At 47.4% G+C, this 18,237-nt stretch overlaps 1 protein-coding gene across 21 annotated transcripts in view; it reads right to left on the bottom strand.

The window, feature by feature from the left end:
- lrrfip1a (leucine rich repeat (in FLII) interacting protein 1a) overlaps positions 1-18,237 on the bottom strand; it is a 59,277-nt gene that overhangs the window by 26,019 nt on the left and 15,021 nt on the right. For 19 of the 21 annotated variants that reach the window (XM_061226045.1, XM_061226050.1, XM_061226040.1 and 16 more), the window contains exons 2-5: positions 11,033-11,119; positions 3,316-3,333; positions 2,894-2,941; positions 210-254 (exon numbers count right to left, since the gene is read on the bottom strand). In XM_061226045.1, the coding sequence (XP_061082029.1) occupies positions 210-254; positions 2,894-2,941; positions 3,316-3,333; positions 11,033-11,119 (198 nt within the window). The remainder of the gene's footprint in view (positions 1-209; positions 255-2,893; positions 2,942-3,315; positions 3,334-11,032; positions 11,120-18,237) is intronic. The other 2 variants (XM_061226042.1, XM_061226055.1) reach the window with 1 other exon arrangement.

Below are 18,237 nucleotides of genomic sequence, written 5' to 3'. Positions count from 1 at the left end.
GCACAAAACGCGCTTAAGAATGAACCAGACGGATGTAGAGTGGGGACACAGGTAACAGTCACCCTACCCTGCAATAGAGTTAAGTTATTATTCCTGATGATGACAAAGGAGAAGCAGGCACAGTGGATAGAGGGATGAGAGGGGGAGAGGAAGACAGAGGGAGAGAGAAAGATGGGGGAGAGCAGAAGTGAGAAGGAGAGGATACAGACCGAAGTGTTTCTCCGTGAGTGGCGCGAGTACCTCTCACTGTCTTCCTGAAAGGCAGAGGAGAGAGAGGAGAAAGAGCAGGAAATCTTAGGTCAAAGGTCAAGAAAACAGGAAACACTTTTTCCAAAGCCAGGTGGAGGCACAGAAACATTTGCAGAGGCCTGTCCTGTATTTAAAAATTCACTCAGTAGCTAAATCAGTAAGACTGTCATTCAGTGAGAGAGTCTCTCTTTCAGTCAGTGAGCAAACAAGACTGACCTGGTCAGTTAAAACAGGATTGACTCAGTCAGTCATGCAGTGACTAAAAGCCTGACTCAGTCAGTCGGTCAGTGAAAGAGTAAATCAGTTAGTGAATGAGGGTGAATCAGTCAGTCAGGGAGGAATGCAACTGTTCCTAATATCGCTCAGCCAAGAACACACCATGTTATTTTCATGTTTCCATTTGCACAAGTGGGAAAGCAGTAAAACAGGTAGCTGTCAAAACATGTTTGTGAACTCAGGAACAGGGGAACATAACAGCGCTTTCCTCTAGAGTCCACAGAGATCCAGACCGCGATGCACATGCCCAATAAAAGCTCTGTCTGTCCATCATGCCTGCTCTAGATTTTAATAACCTTCCAGCCTCACTGGCATTTCCCTGAGCGCTGACCTGCTGATGGAAAGTTCTGGATTCCCACCAGTATTTTCAACATTTTCAACTTTATAGCCAAGGATTTTAACTGGCTTATTCACATCCACCCATTTCCACTAACTGATATGCTGTGTTATACTATGAAGTGAATACACATAAAAATAAAAATAATAAATTCCACAAAGGACAATCTCTGTGAAGTTACCCATCTGGCATGGAGATCACAAGTTGATCTCCTCTACCAAGGATGAAAGTTTCATTCAGGAACTCACAGGGTTTACTGTAAATGGTACTTTACCTTAAACGTCAAAAGTCTGGTAAATTAACATATTTCAATGGAGAACAGTTAGGGGAGCATATTACTATTCCATTTGAAATGCGGTGACCCCAATTAGCCTGTCTGTCCCTCTGCGAGGTGAGAATCCTAAGGTTACATCAGCAAGGGAGCAGGAGAGCAGCTGCCTGGCTCTCCCAAAAAGAATCTGCTGCCTGTCGTGTCCTGGGACCCCCAGCCTCATTACAGGTGCTGATTGACAGCAGCACTGAGGATGTTTCAAAATGGCCGCCGGCCGATAGAGGACTGCCGGCACAGATCGTACAGACTCACGGGACAGTGGAAACTTCCGTCTGTGCTCTGGGGCTGGTAACAGGAGGTTCTAGTGCTATATTACAGAGCAGAACATCCACTGCCACAGATATACTTGGCCACGGCACTTACTGAATTTCCACAAGTCATCAAAATTGAATTTCTTGGTTTAAACAGTAATAGTTTAAATTGTTATGATGCATAAACGCATAAAGAGCAATATAAAACTAACAAACTATGATATTAAGTTCAGATTTAATTCCATGTTTTATTTTTTTATCCTGAAAGCAAAAGGGATTTTTAGACTGGCCGATATTGGAGGAATTTGGTCATTTGTTTTTGTGTCACGAACAATACTCTGGAAATAACTAACATTAACCAATCAGTGGCACAATGGTTTGGTTGGCAGCCAATCGGAAGTGAACTTGAAGCGAATAAACAAGCAGAATGCACATGCCACATCAGACCTCCACCTCTCCTGTCTAGAAATGGCATGCTTTAGATCAAAAATATACTTTTACTGAGGTCAAAGAAACACTAGGTGCTCAAACGGGTTAAAAATGTAAAATGCGTTAGTAATTTAGATGATGAACAGTAAGTGGAAAAGTACAGTAAGTGGACAGAGTAATGGCTAAAGGCATAGTGCCTAGGGAATGTGTTTAATTCTGTCTAAAACACCAGCTGTGCTTTCTTTCCACCTCAGTTTCTGCCTTTAGGACATTCTATTGTTTTCCTGTTTCCAAATGTGAAACAGTAAGCATACTTGCTCATTTGTGGCTTATGGAACACTTTTAAATGCAAGAAGAAGAGTGCACCAGGTTTTTTAAGAACACAGAGCTGAGAATCCGATACCCCTGCAGCATCGGAGGCTATGCGCTCCTTGTGGTTTTCCCGGAAAAGGTCATACGTCAGGTGGACCCCTGTGGATCCACGATATTCCCTGGAACGCCTGTCATCTCCTGTCTGCACGGTAATGGTTCAGAGCGGCATGCTTTTACACATCAAAAGCACACACTTACAAACACTCCCATGCAGTACAGCATTTACACCAAAGTGCAAAAAAACACACAAATGCAGATAAAGAAGAGACTTGAATATGGTAGATGACATGCAAATATAAAACAAAGCCACAAAAAAAAAACAAATAAATACCCAAAAAAATCTGCTTGAGTCACCAGTGTGTTATTTCATTTTGATACAGGGTGAATATGTAGTATATTTTTTATTGTCCATTGTTTTTCATATTTTTTAAACTATTGTCCACTGTGACCGCTCTTGGCCAGAGCAGATTGAGAAATTGAAAATGCCTTAAAATACGTTCCTCGTTGAGTGCTATACATCACACGAAAAGTCAGGTTGGGCCAGAGCACGGCTATCAGCACAGCAGCAGAAAGCATCGCGTTCACCCTGATCAAAACTGCTCATGCTTTTCCCAGCACAAAAGCATGCAGCCGCAGCCCTGGTCGTACCATCCACTGCTCAATGTCACCCCATTTGTTGTCCAGGCCATAGTATTTCTGCCGGTGGAAGAGGAGAAAAGGAGAAAGGGAAGAGGAGAGAAGAAAGTTGAGGAAATGAAGGGGTGAGGCGAGGAGTTTGTCTCGGTCGTCTCGGTCTTCTTGTGTCACGAACGCTAACTTTTTACCAGAGGAGTGTTCTTGGGCCTGTGGGAAAAATGTTATTTTTTTGACAAGGCTAAGCGCACTTGTCTGGGCCTGGTTCTGTTAAAGGTTTTAGGAGACCAGTGGCACTGGTTTCATAGCTTACGGGGACTTGACTGTGGGTTAGATACTAGAGTGAGGGGTGAGGGTTTCCCAAAACTGTGCTCAAGAACAAACATCAGTGAAGCAGTGTAAGAAAGCCAGAGAGAGACAGAGAGAGAGAGGCCTACCTTCTGGACCTGATAGATCTACACATCACAGCAGGGATCAGGAGACAGGAATGGGCAGCGGAAGGAGATATGGAGAGAGCGAAGGATGGAGAGAAAGAGAGAGAAACGGGGAGTTCTGATTAGAGCAGGGAACAGAAAACAGATCTAGTACAGTGCCCAGAGAGTGGAATGTGATATAAAAGCCCAGGCACAAGGAATTCTGAAGTTTCTGCAGAACGTGTGACCAGGTTGCTAGGGCAACCGGAATCCTTTCCATTGCTTCTTTGGGTTCCGTTTGCTGTCTTGCAGGCAATAACGTGGCCCCTGTCGCCGTGTCACCTGGGTGCGCCCGTTTCCATGGCGCCTGTGCCAGTTGACATTTCCAATAAAGGCTTCGATGATTTTTCCAGCATTAGCATTCAACCTCATTTTACTATGTTCTTAGTAAATTATTTATTTATAATTTAATGTGGCTTTTGTTACACTAGTGCAGACATTAAAAACTACTCTATGTATCTAATGAATGAAGGCACCTAACCCTGGTGACAATCTGCACGCATGGATACATACATGAAGGGGACAATAAAACAATAAAAAAGGAAATTAGATAAATCTGAACAGCTGATAATCAAAGAGTTCTGTTCATAAAAAATGAAATGAAATAAAAATGATCACCAAATTAAGGCTTAGATGACATAAAGATCAAGTTACGATGAATATAAAGGCAACAGTCCTGATAGCATTACTGGCAAAAGATATAATAAGCAATGGCAATAACAAGACAGAAGGCAACTCAAAAATGTGATCACTGGAACCGATATCAGTGCGATCGATGCTGGTCTAGACTGCTGCTCAGATGAGCTGTACTGCTGAGTGCTCTCTCTATGAGTCATTACCCTCACTCACAGGGACTCAATCAGGACTCCTTAAACGGAAGAGTCCAAAGATCGCTTTCTGGTTCACTACATGGTTATTAAAACAGTCCAGACTGAGGTAACCACTTATTTTTGCCAAGCCGGAAACCAACCAGAAATCCATTCATTTACATGGAATTGTTTTGTTCCCGTTTGACACGATAAGTAGACACCAACCCTGCACCAACCCGGATTTAATAACATGAGCTTATTTGGCACCTGGAGCTCCACAGCTGCCATCCCACTTAAAAGCGGCAATATTATAAAAATTGATATTTACAGGACAGAGAGCACTCTGTTAAATGACACAATCCCCGTAATGAAACCGGGCCAGGAAAGAACACGCAGTGCCTCGAACGCACTGGGTCAAACGCGCCTCCCCAGGCTGGGCAACTGGGATCGAGGAAGTGTGTTCCAGCTCGCACCGTAACGATCACCTTCCTGAGCACACCACACCCGACCCCCAGACCGGGGGCAGAAGGGGTGGGGGTGGGTGGGAACGAGGGCAACATTAGCTCAGGAGGTAAGAGCAGTAATCTGGCAGTTGGAAGGTTGCTGATTCGATACCTTGCCACCCGATTCACGGCACAGGGCGTGTCAAAGTGTCCCTGAGCGAGACACCTAACCTCCAATAGCTCCTGACGAGCTGATTGGTGCCTTGTTTGGCAGCCTATCGCGGTTGGTGTGACCACATGTGGGAGACTGGGTGAATGAGAGGCATCAATCGCAAAGCGCTTTAGATAAATGCGCTATATGAATACAGCCCATTTACCGTGCCGATGTTTCCATAGAGCCGGACCAGCCAGCAAAGGGGGCACCGCGTCTACCACCGCAGCCCACGCCCCGCCCTTTCCTGTTCCTGTGCACTGCCTGCACTCGGTCAGGAAACACTCATTTTTACACCCTATGTCGCTGTTTGGTTTCAGTGTTGAACATCCTCTCCTGTCAAAGAGCACAAAAAGCCCCTTGATTTGCGTGCTCATGACGTACCCGAGTCCTCCGTTTCTGCTCGAGATGTTTAGTGTGAGAAAAAGAAGTACTTCCTGTTTAATCAGTAAGAAAAATGTGAAAAAAACACACACCCCTGCTAACTGTAGCTGCCTTAGGCTGGACTCTCCCCCACTGTGGGAAACGGCGGGGAAAAACACACCATAACAAAGGCGGCGTCCAAAGGGGACGTTCGGTCTGCCTCACCCTCCTCCTCCTGGCACTGACAATCCCCGGCTCTGTCCATTTCCTCAATTACAGTAGCTTCATATGCCAGCCTGGCCCGATGCGTCGCCATTACGGTTCACAATGTTTCTTGTTCACTGTCAGCTGCCATGTGCTCACCATTACATTGCCAAGCCTTGTCAGAATAGTTTAAATTCATCCAATTACGGAATTCATTGCCTTTAGATATTTATATAATATAGCATATAATATCATATTTGTGAATCCCGCAGGATTAGGGTCAGTTAATAACAATAATTATTTTGACAGTAATCCCCTTTCTCAATCCTGCCCACTAACATTTAGCCTCTCAGTTTCTCAGTGACATGGCAGTTCTGCCACAGTTCAACAGGATAAAACGAGAAGAGCCGCCCTGGTTTCCAGGAACGTCCTTGGAATGTTCTGTAAAGTCTAATTTAATCTCCCATTTTTTGCATACTAATTCTTCTAGAGCAGCACCTGTTTTCCCGTGAGAGTTTGCGGTCCAGAGAAAGTCTGCTATGGCAGGCCGAGAGGCCTAGCGTGACGTGGCGAAGCAATGGCTACAGGGTGGTGGTAATGGCGGTGTGACGGCGAGCAGCCCTGTTTGACTCACCAAAGGGGCTGGTCCGATGTCGGTGGCCCGCTGATCCCCGAGCCCCCGCTGTTCTCACACGGCCTCCAGCGACAGGACTGTGCCCTCTCCCTGCATCCCCATTTATAAGCACCCCCTCCCTGGCATTACCCCGCCCGCCCTCCCTCCCTTCCCGCCGCCCAATCTCCATTAATCCCCATTTGCCGTCTGGCTGATGCGTTTTCTGCTGACCCTGACTCCGAGCGTACCTGAAGCCCATTCGGCCCCCCGCCCGTTATCCGGTCCCCGGCCCAGGTGGCCAGCTAACCCCCTCTCAGATTTACAGCCCCTGTACTGCGAAAGTTCCATCGCTGCAGATCGCCGATGACCAACCGCCTCGCTCCGACCGCGTTGAGACCGGTTCCTGACCGATGGGTGCGTCTCACAACCACGGCCGCTCTCAGATTCAGTCATCCTAGACTTCTTTACTGTTCCTAAAGGCAGAATTCCACGGTCCCTTATCCAACTTTGGTTGAGGGCGCCTGTGTTCATTCAGCTTTTCTCCTTATTTTCTGCCATATGTGTGCACGTATGATAAATGAAAAACAGGCCTGTGTAATTTCAAATACTCGATGTTGATCAAATTTGACCTAACTGCAGATCCCTGATGTTTTTTTGGAAACTATCTAACCAACCAAAGATATAATCATGCAAAAGAAGGCCTGTGCTCTGAAGTGCCACTAGAGGAGGTGTGGGACTCAAGACCACTTGGCAGTGTATGCAGAGGGGGACCACAGAGGAAGAAATAACACCATGTAACCTAGTAACCTTTCCCCCTCACAGAGCGAGAGCTCTGCTAATAAGCTGCTCTAAGCTTGTGCTGTCAGACAGAAAATGAACCACTGCAATGGAGTAGTTTAACTACAGTAACTACAATGATTTATAGCACAATAAATGCCTGATAAAGGCCACTCCAGTGCTTAATAATAACATGGCTATGCACAAGGTGATCTCACTATTAATATAATATAAACATAAACATCAATAACCTGAAAAGCAAGATCAACTTAATATTTTAATGCCATTATTTGTTGCATATAAATAAGACAACTTATGTCCTACTGTGTAGAAAAAATAGAACCATCTAGAAATCCATTAACATTTAAGCTAGAGTGCATTCAGAACATCTGACAGGATGACAGCTCCCTCCACGACAACATTATAAAGATCACAACAACAATTTCCTTTGAGAGTAACTCACCTGACCTGAAATCATCTCACCGCAACCACTGCCAAATTACCTACAGCAACTAGCAACACACACAACTGGCTACATTTGTGAAGAACAGACTTACATAAACACACACATATACTCACACACATTGAATAACTCCCAGCCCATAAACGAAAGGCCATTCTTTGAAATACATTTCAACTCGATCTGCGACACCCAGACCTCCCTCTCCCCCAGACTTTGCCCACCTTCTCCCCCAGTGGGGCACAGGGGCGGCCCCCGTGCCAGGCCCCCCAGCCAGCCAGACGTCTCCCGGCCGTCCCCCCAGCTCACGCCAGCCCCCAGGTTTCCATGGTCCCGCACTTAACTGTGCCTCGCGGTGCAGAAATGGCCTACGATCCGAGGTTAGGATCCACAAAGATTTCGGTCAACAGAAAGATGCCCCACGGTCCAGCTTCCAGCAACAACCCTTCCTCCCTGTCCCCACCCTGAGAGCAGCCTGCAGGCCCAGATCCGGTCCGGTTCTCTTCAGGAGCAGAACGGAGGCAGGAACACCGTCTCAGTCTCGCCCCGTTACAGCAGAGAGAGTGAGAGCGAAGGGAAAGAACAATCCAGACCGGCTCAAAACGGCCCAGTAATCCACTTTGGGATTTGCCCGGAGACTTAAAGCCACACGGCCACTCTGAATGTGCTGTAATCCGCAGCACGTGTGTGAATGCATGTGTGAGCTATGCCTATGCGCATGCTCGAGGAATACGTGTTTTCCTACATATATGTGTGTGGGGTGAGTCTGCTCATGCATGCCTCTGGCATAGGTGAATATATATGTGTATGTGTGTGTGTGTGTGTGTGTGGTGGATCTGCTTGTGCGTGCCTCTGGTATTGGTGAATACGCGTGAGTGTGTGTGTGTGTGTGTGTGTGTATGTGAGTACCCGTAGGGCGTTCAGGTAGGATACTGAGGTTCTTCCCGTTAAAGGCAAGATGGCCGCAGACGCAGCAGCATACGAGACGAGAGACTGTGAGGCCACAGTGTAAAGAGGGCGCGGCAGATTCAGGTGGAGAGTACAGGTGCTAAATCACAGGGCTAGTGCAGAGCCATCTCCAGCTGCCTGCAGGCAGACGCTGAATCAGACCTGCAGCGAGGAGCGAGGGGGTTTAAATCTATTACAGCCAGCCTGCCACAATCCAGAGTCAGCACAATCCAGGCATTTTATTTTACCATCTTTTTTAACAGCAGGAAGTTAAGACTGCGTCTTATGCTGCAAGGGGGGGGTGGGGGTGGGGGCAGGATTCATTTCATGACCCTTGACCCCGTATCCTTGGCCTCCCGTGTCACGGGTACTGGGAAAGAGCTTTGACGGGCCCCAAGTGGTCCTGTAATCAACCAATCAGAATGCTTGACACCCGAGACAGTCGCAGTGGGCAAATTATCTTTTGATCCCAGGACTGCACAAGTTGCATTGGGAATTTTTGCACCCTAGTCAGCACATTTTTGGTTTGTTTGTTTATTGTTCGCTGTTCTGCGCTCTCCTATTTGCAGTTTGAAGTAAATACCATGAAGAAATAGAAAGAAAGAAAAATACCGAATGAAAAATGGACAAGCGACAGGCTGGCATGGAACAGAAGCAAAAACAATAACAACTAACAAGGACTGGAGCCATGATAAAAATCATCAGTTCAATGACAGATCGCCAGACTGCTTCATCCCCTCAAAGGCAGACTTAACAGGGGCCTAAAACCCAAACACAGCGATTACGGAGCAACTGCCACCCAGAACAGACGAAAGCCTGTGGGGGCTAAGACTGACGCCACTCTCTTTCCAAACGCCAAATCCCCACACATCCTCCTGGAGAACCTCCGTCCCCCAAATGAGGGAAGAGTGGGCTTAGCGAGGCTTATGGGATTGTGTCGCTCCTCCACCAGAAATGGGCTGTCATGTGTCATTGATGGTTGGGGAGGGAAATGAGGGGGTGTTTTTGTAGGGCTTTATCTGGAACTGAACAGGCCCCTTCATCTAAACGGACCTCCGTTGGGCCCCTGAGGAACACCCCCTCCCACCACACTCCACTAGTTCAACAGCCCTTTACCTTGAACCATGCTCAATGCCTGTAGTGCTGTATGAGGTAGGGTCAGACTTGAAGAGACAATAAGGACCTTTTCCCTGGTTACCCAGAATCCCCTGCATTGTGTCACAGCAAGTCCAAAGAAAGTCAAACATGGGAATAGCAGGAACATTTAACCCAAGCAACTGCCCTTCACATCCATATACCATGTGAAGGTATGTAGGGATTTATGGCTGTTTTCTATGCAAATAAAATATCTATATTATAAAAATTATGAGTCACAGGAAAGCTGTTATAGAGCTGCAGAGAAAATATCATAAAACAAAAATGTTTTATTTGAGGTGACGCCAACGCCTCTCTCCTGTGTTTTAACTAATCACATTCCTCAGGAATTTGGGGGAACGCGAGGAGGGGGGGAGGAGGCTGTAAAGAGTCAGGGCCGTTCTTTTAAAAGCTGCAGGGCGCTAGCCTTAGCCTAGCACAGCTGCTGTTCATATGAATCTGAATGCCACCGACAGAGCTCTTGGGTCTAGTGAAAGGACGGTTAGCGCAGTCCGGGGGGCCCTGTGCCGTATCTTGCGTTCGGTTCAGCCGATTATTAAAGCCGGACCCAGAGCGACCTGGCGCTAGGCTAATCCGGCGGAAGCGCGGGGTGTCGAGCGCAGAGCGCGGTTGGGTTGATGATAGTAAACAGCCCCTCTGGCGCCACATGAAAGACTCGGGGGGATTAAGACTGGAACTCACTGTTCAAAGGAAATACCTTAATCCTTCATTATGAACCTAGTCTCCCCTGAGAAGCTGCCTAGTACCCCCCCCCCCCCTCCCCCCCAAAATCACACGCACACAGTCATTTCCTGGGAACTACAAAAGGCATACCTGACCTGAGCACATAATAAAGGGTGTTTATCAGCCTTGATGTATACCACCAAAGGCATATGCTTTCCAGACAAAATTATCATTGACCTGATGGGGAAAGAGCAGGTCTGCAACAAGACAGGGGTTCTTTACTTAGCTAATCAGCCAATCAGTGTGAACAGACTCGACTGAATAGACTTTATTCCTCACAATGTGAAATGGCAGCACTATGTATTTTCTTTCTACCAAAACACAGTTTGGCATGAAAACCAACCTGTACTTGTGAAGAACGAAAAGGCAAATTTATTACTGCAACGTTAAGTTAAATTCAAGACATGGTATGGTTTTGAGAAGACCGCAGACAACGAAACAAAGGCTAACCACAAGAGATGCTGAATGAACGCAATTCCCATCCAAGTCTAGAATGAATAAATGGATAACTCAGGGAATGAGTACTTTCAAATCTCTCTTAACGGAGGGAGTACTGCTCCAAGGACCGAGAGTCTGATGCGAGCGTCCATGTTCCAGGCCTCCACTTCACACACAGGCCATGACTGGGTTTCTCTAGCCCTTCCTTTGAGTGACAGCTTCAACATCGTGTGACACGCACAAGTGTATTTGCTGTACAAGACTAGTCTAAATATTGACCAGAAGCTGAACTTGCCCGAGAGGCCAGCGATTGGTGCCAGGGCCTATATATAGCCAGGCTTGAATTCCTGTGGTTCCTCTGGACTGAGGCCAGAGATGGCAAAGCCCTTTCCATCTAATAGACATGGGACTGGCTTCAAAGAGCTTCGAGAACATTATCCCCTACACAGACGTGACTGTGCAGGGGGTGCTTGGGTGCATTTGCATCGAGTTGTGCTTCGAACCTGTGTGAGTGAGTGTGTGTGTGTGTGTGTGTACCTCTTTCTGTTGTCTCTCCAGCTCCTTCATGCGGATCTCCCGAGCTTCTGCACGTGCTGCTCTCTTCGCTGCGAGCCGTGCCTCAGCCTGAGAGAGAGAGAGAGAGAGAGAGAGAGAGAGATTAGATTGACATCCACACACCTGTTTAGCTGCGGGTACAGTGCTGCCATTTTACACCAGCAGCGTCAGCACCAGTCTGAACTCCCCTTTCAGACCCCCGTCCTCACCAAAGGTCAGCCCACCTGACGCTTCCACACTGAGGCTCTGTTCAACACAACAACCTCCGCAGCCGGCTTCCCACTGAACCGGTTACCAGTCCTCCATCTCACAGCCAAACGGCAGCGCTGCCATTCAGTAACCACAATGAAGTGCCTGTTCAGGGAGACACGCTTCAAACTCCACTCATACAAAACTCATTTCAAAACTGCCTAATTAAGTGGGCCTACTGCCTAAGATCAATTACTGCCCTGGTGTAAAATCCAGCTTTGACCAGCTTGCAATACCAGCTAGCAGCCGTTTCAAAACATAGCTTGAGCTGGGCAAACCATGTTGAGTATGCAGCTGGTCTAATTGGTCAACCAGCTACCAGCTGTTTCAAAACCTAGCTTGATCTGTTTGTTATCAGCGGGGTGTGCCTTTTGTCCAGTATAGGTCCTGTGCACCTGAGGCTGAAGGGCGCTTCAAAGCAGCTCTGATTGTGATTGGACAGGGCCACAGAGGCTCACAGACGTCATTGCACCGTCATAAAAAGCCCCGCTTTGAGAGAACTCTCAAATGTCAGCTAAACATAGAGCACTATAAACAAGTGACCACTGTGGAAAAATACATTTTCAAAAATCAGATGCATACAGTAGTAACATCTGATAAGCAATTTAATAAGAGTTTATAATAACAAATCACTTGGAAGGAGAGTGCAAAAACACTGTTTGTTTGTAAATCTAAATATGTACACACTAAAAATGATATTGCACAAACACTATCCACCTGTGTAAATACTACATAAAATCACAGGACCTGAATGAAAGGGACTCACAGGCCGTGCTCATAACTGGCTTCTGTACCTGCCTGTCTGTCATTAACAGCTCAGCTCATTTTAACTTCAAGGAGCCGAACTCAACTCCAAGGATCTGTGCGCACGCACGCGCGCGCGCACGCACGCACACACGTAGCCTGTAATTTGCCATTATTAGTTCCACATTAATCTTCGGCACATTTACCCTCCGGTTCCCGCCCCGCCCGCTCCCAGATTGTGGTCATGGAGGAAATGGTTTTCAGAGGAGTCTTTCTCTCAGAAGGACACAGAAGGTCCGTTCTGGTGACTCACCCCCCTTCCCCCCCCCTCCCTGTGCGGCACTGCATTCAGTCAGTCTGTAAACCAGGAAGGAACCACGCACACACAGATAACGCTCTGCCTTGCCTTAAAAGGCTATTTTCTCTGGCTAGTGAGACTAAAAAACACACAAACACACACACAGCAAAGCAGACATTTACACACATTGCCCATACACACAAATTCAAACATGTATGCAGATACACACACAGTGCACGCACACTCACACTCATACACGCACGCACACTCACACACAAACACACACAGTGCACTCATACACACAGTGCACTCATACACGCACTCATACACACACAGATGAAGACTAGGGCAGGTGTGGCACTCCCTAATTGGCGAGCAACACAGCATCATGACAATTTCCCACATAAATCTAAAATCAATGCCGCAAGGTTTTAGGGAGGAGTTTGAATGATGTCATCGAATTCCAGTTGGCTCACCTAAGCAGCAGGCCATGCTAGTGACAAATTCTTCACTTCAAACACTTCAATCTCAAATTCTACCTGGAGCAAGTAGACACTTATTTTTTGCTTTATTAGATGACCATCTACAGGAGGCACCTTGCTAGCTGTTCACCACACCATACTCACTCACAGTCTCACTCCCCTGAGCATACGAAATTACTCTCCTGATGGGTGGAGACAGTTCTGGTTGTTATGGAATTTTTTCTCCAAGGCTATCTACCTCAGTCACCTCCCTCCCTCCAAGCTAGTCATAAAGCTGGTCTAGCTGGGTATGAGCTGGCCAACCAGCTATTTCAAAACATAGCTTGATCAGGTCAAACCATGTCAAGCAGGGAGCTGGTCTGAACAGGTCAACCAGCTACCAGCTGCTTCAAAACCCAGCTTGAGCTGTTGTTTTCAGTAGTGAAGCCAAGGATAAATTAGCTCAAACTAACCACCGTAACCTTTCCCTTTCGCAGAGCAGGAAGCATCAGCAGTCTCACAGTCTCACAATGCATGAATGCTGTCCAAGAGAAAATGAATACAAATACGTTCCCGTCTAAAGTCAATACTGGAGGCGAAGGACAGAGTGTTCTGGACTGAGAACCACAAGCCACACATGGAGGAATGTTCTAGATACTTTCGTAGCAAAGGGTCTAAAACCACACAGTAAAGCTACTCATCACCAGAGCTGGAGTCAATGGAGCTGGACGGGGACAAACACCTTAAACAATCATTAAGAAGCAAAACTGACTGCCAAGGCAACCGCTCAATGAAAGAATGAGATAGCAGCCTCTTATCACATTCCAGGAAGTCTATCACAATGAATATGGAGCCCAACGGTCCACTAAGACAACAAATAATCACACACTCAACTGGACTCCAGCTGTGGCACAGAAACTGTGTGTATACTGCATAATGTGTGTTCTTATAGACCCAGTAGTCTCTCTCTACCATTGTTTCTTGGCAAAGAAATATTTAGGTAATCTGGAATCTGGTTAGACAGTTCTGGGAAGCATTCATATCAAACTTGCTCATGATAATTTGTGTCAAAACAACAATAAGCCCAAGGCCAGCTTCCTAGTCTGTGACGTCATCAACACTGCAATTTCTCTGGGTCACCTTAAGGGTCCTCTAACACATACCGGAAAATCAGCTTCACAACCCTGTCATTCACATGCAGCTGATGAGGTCCCTCAGTCCTGTTGGTACACGTAGCACTATGACAGCTCAGATTTATAAAGGACACTTCTTAGCCACAGTGTGAAATGAAAAAGGTTTACTGCCAATCCACTAAAAGGTAAGCCTGTCGATAAAGTTATTAAAAACCCAAGCTAATAAAAACACAGCAGCTCAGACCACCGCCAACCCCACAACCTGCTGACTGCACACGCCGTCCTCACCTGCAGCTGCCCAGCAACCGACAGGAAATCCATCCCCCCCCCCCCGCCCCGGCAACGCCGAAACCCGCGTCTGAAGGGTCTCGCTCCAGCAGGGCCCGGGCGAACCCTCGACCCCGTCAATCCGACAGGAACTTGCACCGTGACCCGAAAACGACGAGGACAGCCTGCGTGTGCCTCCGCCAGCCACGTCTCCGGAACGGCGGCACTCCCCGCCCCGTCTCGGAGGCGTCTCCCTGAGCGACCTGAAGAGGAGCGAGGAGCCGGGCGCTGTCGCGTCTGTCACGGCGAGAGCCACGAGAGACAGAGCCTGGCCCTGACTCAGGGCTTTCTCCCCCGCCAGAGTTAATCATTGCCCAAGAGAGCCCGTTCCCTCCAGGCTCTCCGGAGGCCAGATAGTACCTGCTGACCGTGAGGGGGGGGTGGGGAGGGGGGTGGGAGAGGGCCGGAGGGGACGTGGGTGGTTACCACTTTCAGAAACTTTCATGACCTCACCGGCTGCAGGATTTTACGCTTTTCCGTGACCTGTGGGAGCGTACCACCACTCAAGCCACTGAAAAGCAACTCCCACTGTCTCTCATTAAGTTTCCGAGTCATTTATTGCGCCAAAATAAGGCCTGATTAAAAAAAATGTCATCACCTCATTCAGCACAAGCTTTAGTAGTAGCACAAACTAATACATATGGGGCACACAGCCACTGTTTGAATTCAGCTAAATTAAAACAGTATATTTTTTTAAAGTGGTTTAAGCAATAAGCCACGAGGGGAAACACTCTCCACGTCAGAGACATGTGGCTTCAAACGCAAACAAGAACGTTTGTTATCTCAGTGAGTGAACAGCGGTATTAACATCAGAAAAATGCCATTTGACATTCAGCGCGACCACTGACAGCTGCACCAGGTAGGCCTGACCATCTGGCCAACAGAATTACGAGAGAAACTTTGCGTTGAACCCGGAATTGAGTCCAGATTATGGGGTTTCCTAGCTTGTGTAGGACTACTTATTATGATTAACTGTACTATAATTCAGTCATTTACCATCTGTCAACATCAAGGTGTAAGTTTATGTGGAAGCGTTTGTTCTTCACAATTACAATAATAGACATATGTGTCTCCATGCCAGACGGGGTGAGAATATTCCCAGTTCAGTCCCAGAGTCCTGGGAATGGTGCCTGGTGTGAATGCCAGCACCAAAACAGCCAAGGTGAAATCGGACACCGCAGTTAACGTAGCAGCCACCAGAGGGCAGTATTTCCCATGGGCTTCCATAGCGCTCAGCAGGTTGGTGTGCACCTAACTCCCCTCACCCCTGGTCATCCTAATCACAGCTAAGTGTTCCTGTAAATAATAAATAAATAATATAAATAATATCAAAAAAGCAAAAAAAGAGTATGAAGGTTCAACAGCAAAATCAGAAACTAATTGCTTGGATCATAACAAATGCTTGATGAACAAGAAATGTCCTTTTAATTTTTCTTATTAGTTTCCAGAAAGTTTGAATAAATACAAGGTCTCTTCACAGCAGGTCATCATTCACACAGAATGAGCTGGAGTTCACACAACACTAGCGCGAGGAAAAAGAAGATTGTCAGAAAATGTGAACTGGCTACAAAGAACAAGGCCGGGAATGGGAGAACACAGCTAAAAGGAGGTCAGGAAGACTGTGAACATGAAGGAAGAGGAAAAGAGGATGCCTGCGGAGGAGATTCGGAGGAGACTGGCTGCACCAAATGAGCCCAAAACCAGTGTGGTTATCTTTACCAATAATATACACCCATCTCCCCGACTGCCAGCCCTGGACCACTTTAACCCTGCAACTGCCAACTGCACAAATTTAGTACAATGTGGTCTTGTGATAGCAAGTGATCTGGATAGCTTTAGACTACAGAATATGCAATATTGCAGTCTTATAATATATGCAGTATAACAAAAAGGCACTGCATGCCACTCCTGCTACACCATATATACCTTATTTACGAATTCTATTCTCACATGAAGAACAGAGGTAAACACTGTAAACTTCAGCAACGATGGTAGCAGAGAGACGAGACTGAAAGGGCCGGTGTTTTTCCAGCTCAAGAACGCATGTGCCAGGTCAATCCTCAAACGTATTTATATCAATATAGTCCTCATATGGAAAAGCAAGGGCTTCGTCATCGTGTTCACTTCAAGAAGTGAAGTTTTCAGGGACTGAAAAGGACAACATAAGAAGACTAGGTCACATCGACTGATGGTCCCCTCATTGGAAAAGGCGGTTTAGAAATAATAATATATTAACTCTGATTCATGTGCAAATCACCATGCCTGGGTCGCATCTGGGTGGCGACCTCCGACCCCCGCCATAACAACCCCGCATCGGCAGAGAGACGCCTCAGAACGAGCCGTGTCAATTTGAGGAAGTGCGAGAGCTGACTCACAGCCCCAAGCAGGCCCAACGACTGCACACACCCCTTCCCCTTTAGCAGAAAAAGCCTCTCTCACACACACGCCCTGTTCCCACGCGCCCTTACCTTCTTGCAGTTGTCAAAGTACGTTAAGATATCGTTCATGGACAGGCTGCGGTAACGGGGGTCGCTGGCGTTCCCGCACATCGTGCCGTCTCGCCGCGACGCCGAGCCTCCTCTGCTCTGCTCCTCCGCGCCCAGAACCGAAGTGGGCCATCGAGAGGGAGAGGAGGAGATGGAGAGAGAGAGAGACCTCGGTCCCTTTTCTCCCGCTGCCTCTACTCTGCTATTTTTAATGACCTACATGCACCAAAATCCTATCAATATCCAGAAAAACTGTTTCAAATTCAACTCTCGCGCAAAATAACTCACCTCAAGAGAGCCCGTGAGCTAGTTCGCGATTTAACTCGGGGAAAGTTGGGGCGGCCGACGTCACCAGCCGTGAACAAGCTACGTTACGGCAGCGTCTGTGTACACGTACTGACGACTCACAGCAAACACTGCGGTTATGCCATACTGTTTAATGCTACTAATAATTATATTTATGGTGGATTGATGTAACGGTGGATTAACAGTTTGTTTAGTGCTTTACGTTTCTGTTAGTTAGCATGCTTGTGTTAGTGTGTAGTCCTCCTCACCCATAGGTGGCACTGTTAGCGAGCATTGCAAAACTCAAATTCTCCCCTGTGACAGGTAGACAGGGCACTCGGGGATCCTAGCTATCCTGCTACTTTCACTGGGAGTACGACGTCCGGGAGTAGCTACACTGCTGTAAAGTCCAACTATGACCAGCTTGAAATTACCTAGCTGGTCATTTCAAGCTGGTCATAGTTGGATTCCAGCTGTTTCAAAACATAGCTTGAGCTAGTCAAATGTTGAGCGTGGAGCTGGTGTGAACTGGTCAACCAGCTACCAGCTGTTTCAAAACCTAGCTGGTTTTTTTGGAGCTGTTTTTTTCAGCAGGGTAAAGATTCTGTAACTGGGCGGGGGATGATTCATGGTCTATTGTGGCAGAATGTCGGGACCCCGGGTGAGTCCGGCCTGTGTTGTGTCTGTCGCTGACCTGGACGTGTGGACAGCAGGGAGACTGATGGAGGTCTTATCGCCGGGCACAGCTCTGCCCAGAGAATGCCAGTCTTCCCAGCAGGAGGGCTATCTCCCACACACGCCATGCCAGTGTGCAGAAGGGCCTTTTTTTTAGTCATGGCTGCCATTAAACGCACATATCACAGAACAATGGGAGGAGGGAAGTCCAATTCTATGCAGAAAAAATGTTAAAGGTCAGAATTCAGGCCGACAATGTTAAATGGGCCTAAAAGTTGACAGGCCCTTTCAACAGGTCCAGCCAGCCCTTGCAGCAGAAAGCTCCTTTTGCCCGTTGCCGCGATGATTTGGCGCTGTAACTCATTCGCTCACACGCTCAGCGATTTGTTCGCTGGTTCCTTCCTGTGGATAGTTTCCACCCCACCCAGATCAGGCGAGGTTCGAGCGTGTCACGAAAGACCTGGTGCGCGTCAAAAACGGCCTTTGTTTGAAAAACTGCCAAAAACAGGCCGTTCCGCAGATGCACTGA

The sequence above is a fragment of the Conger conger genome, chromosome 17 (assembly GCF_963514075.1).
Source record: "Conger conger chromosome 17, fConCon1.1, whole genome shotgun sequence".
NCBI lineage: Eukaryota > Metazoa > Chordata > Actinopteri > Anguilliformes > Congridae > Conger > Conger conger.
This window is presented reverse-complemented; position numbering and strand designations above follow the sequence as displayed.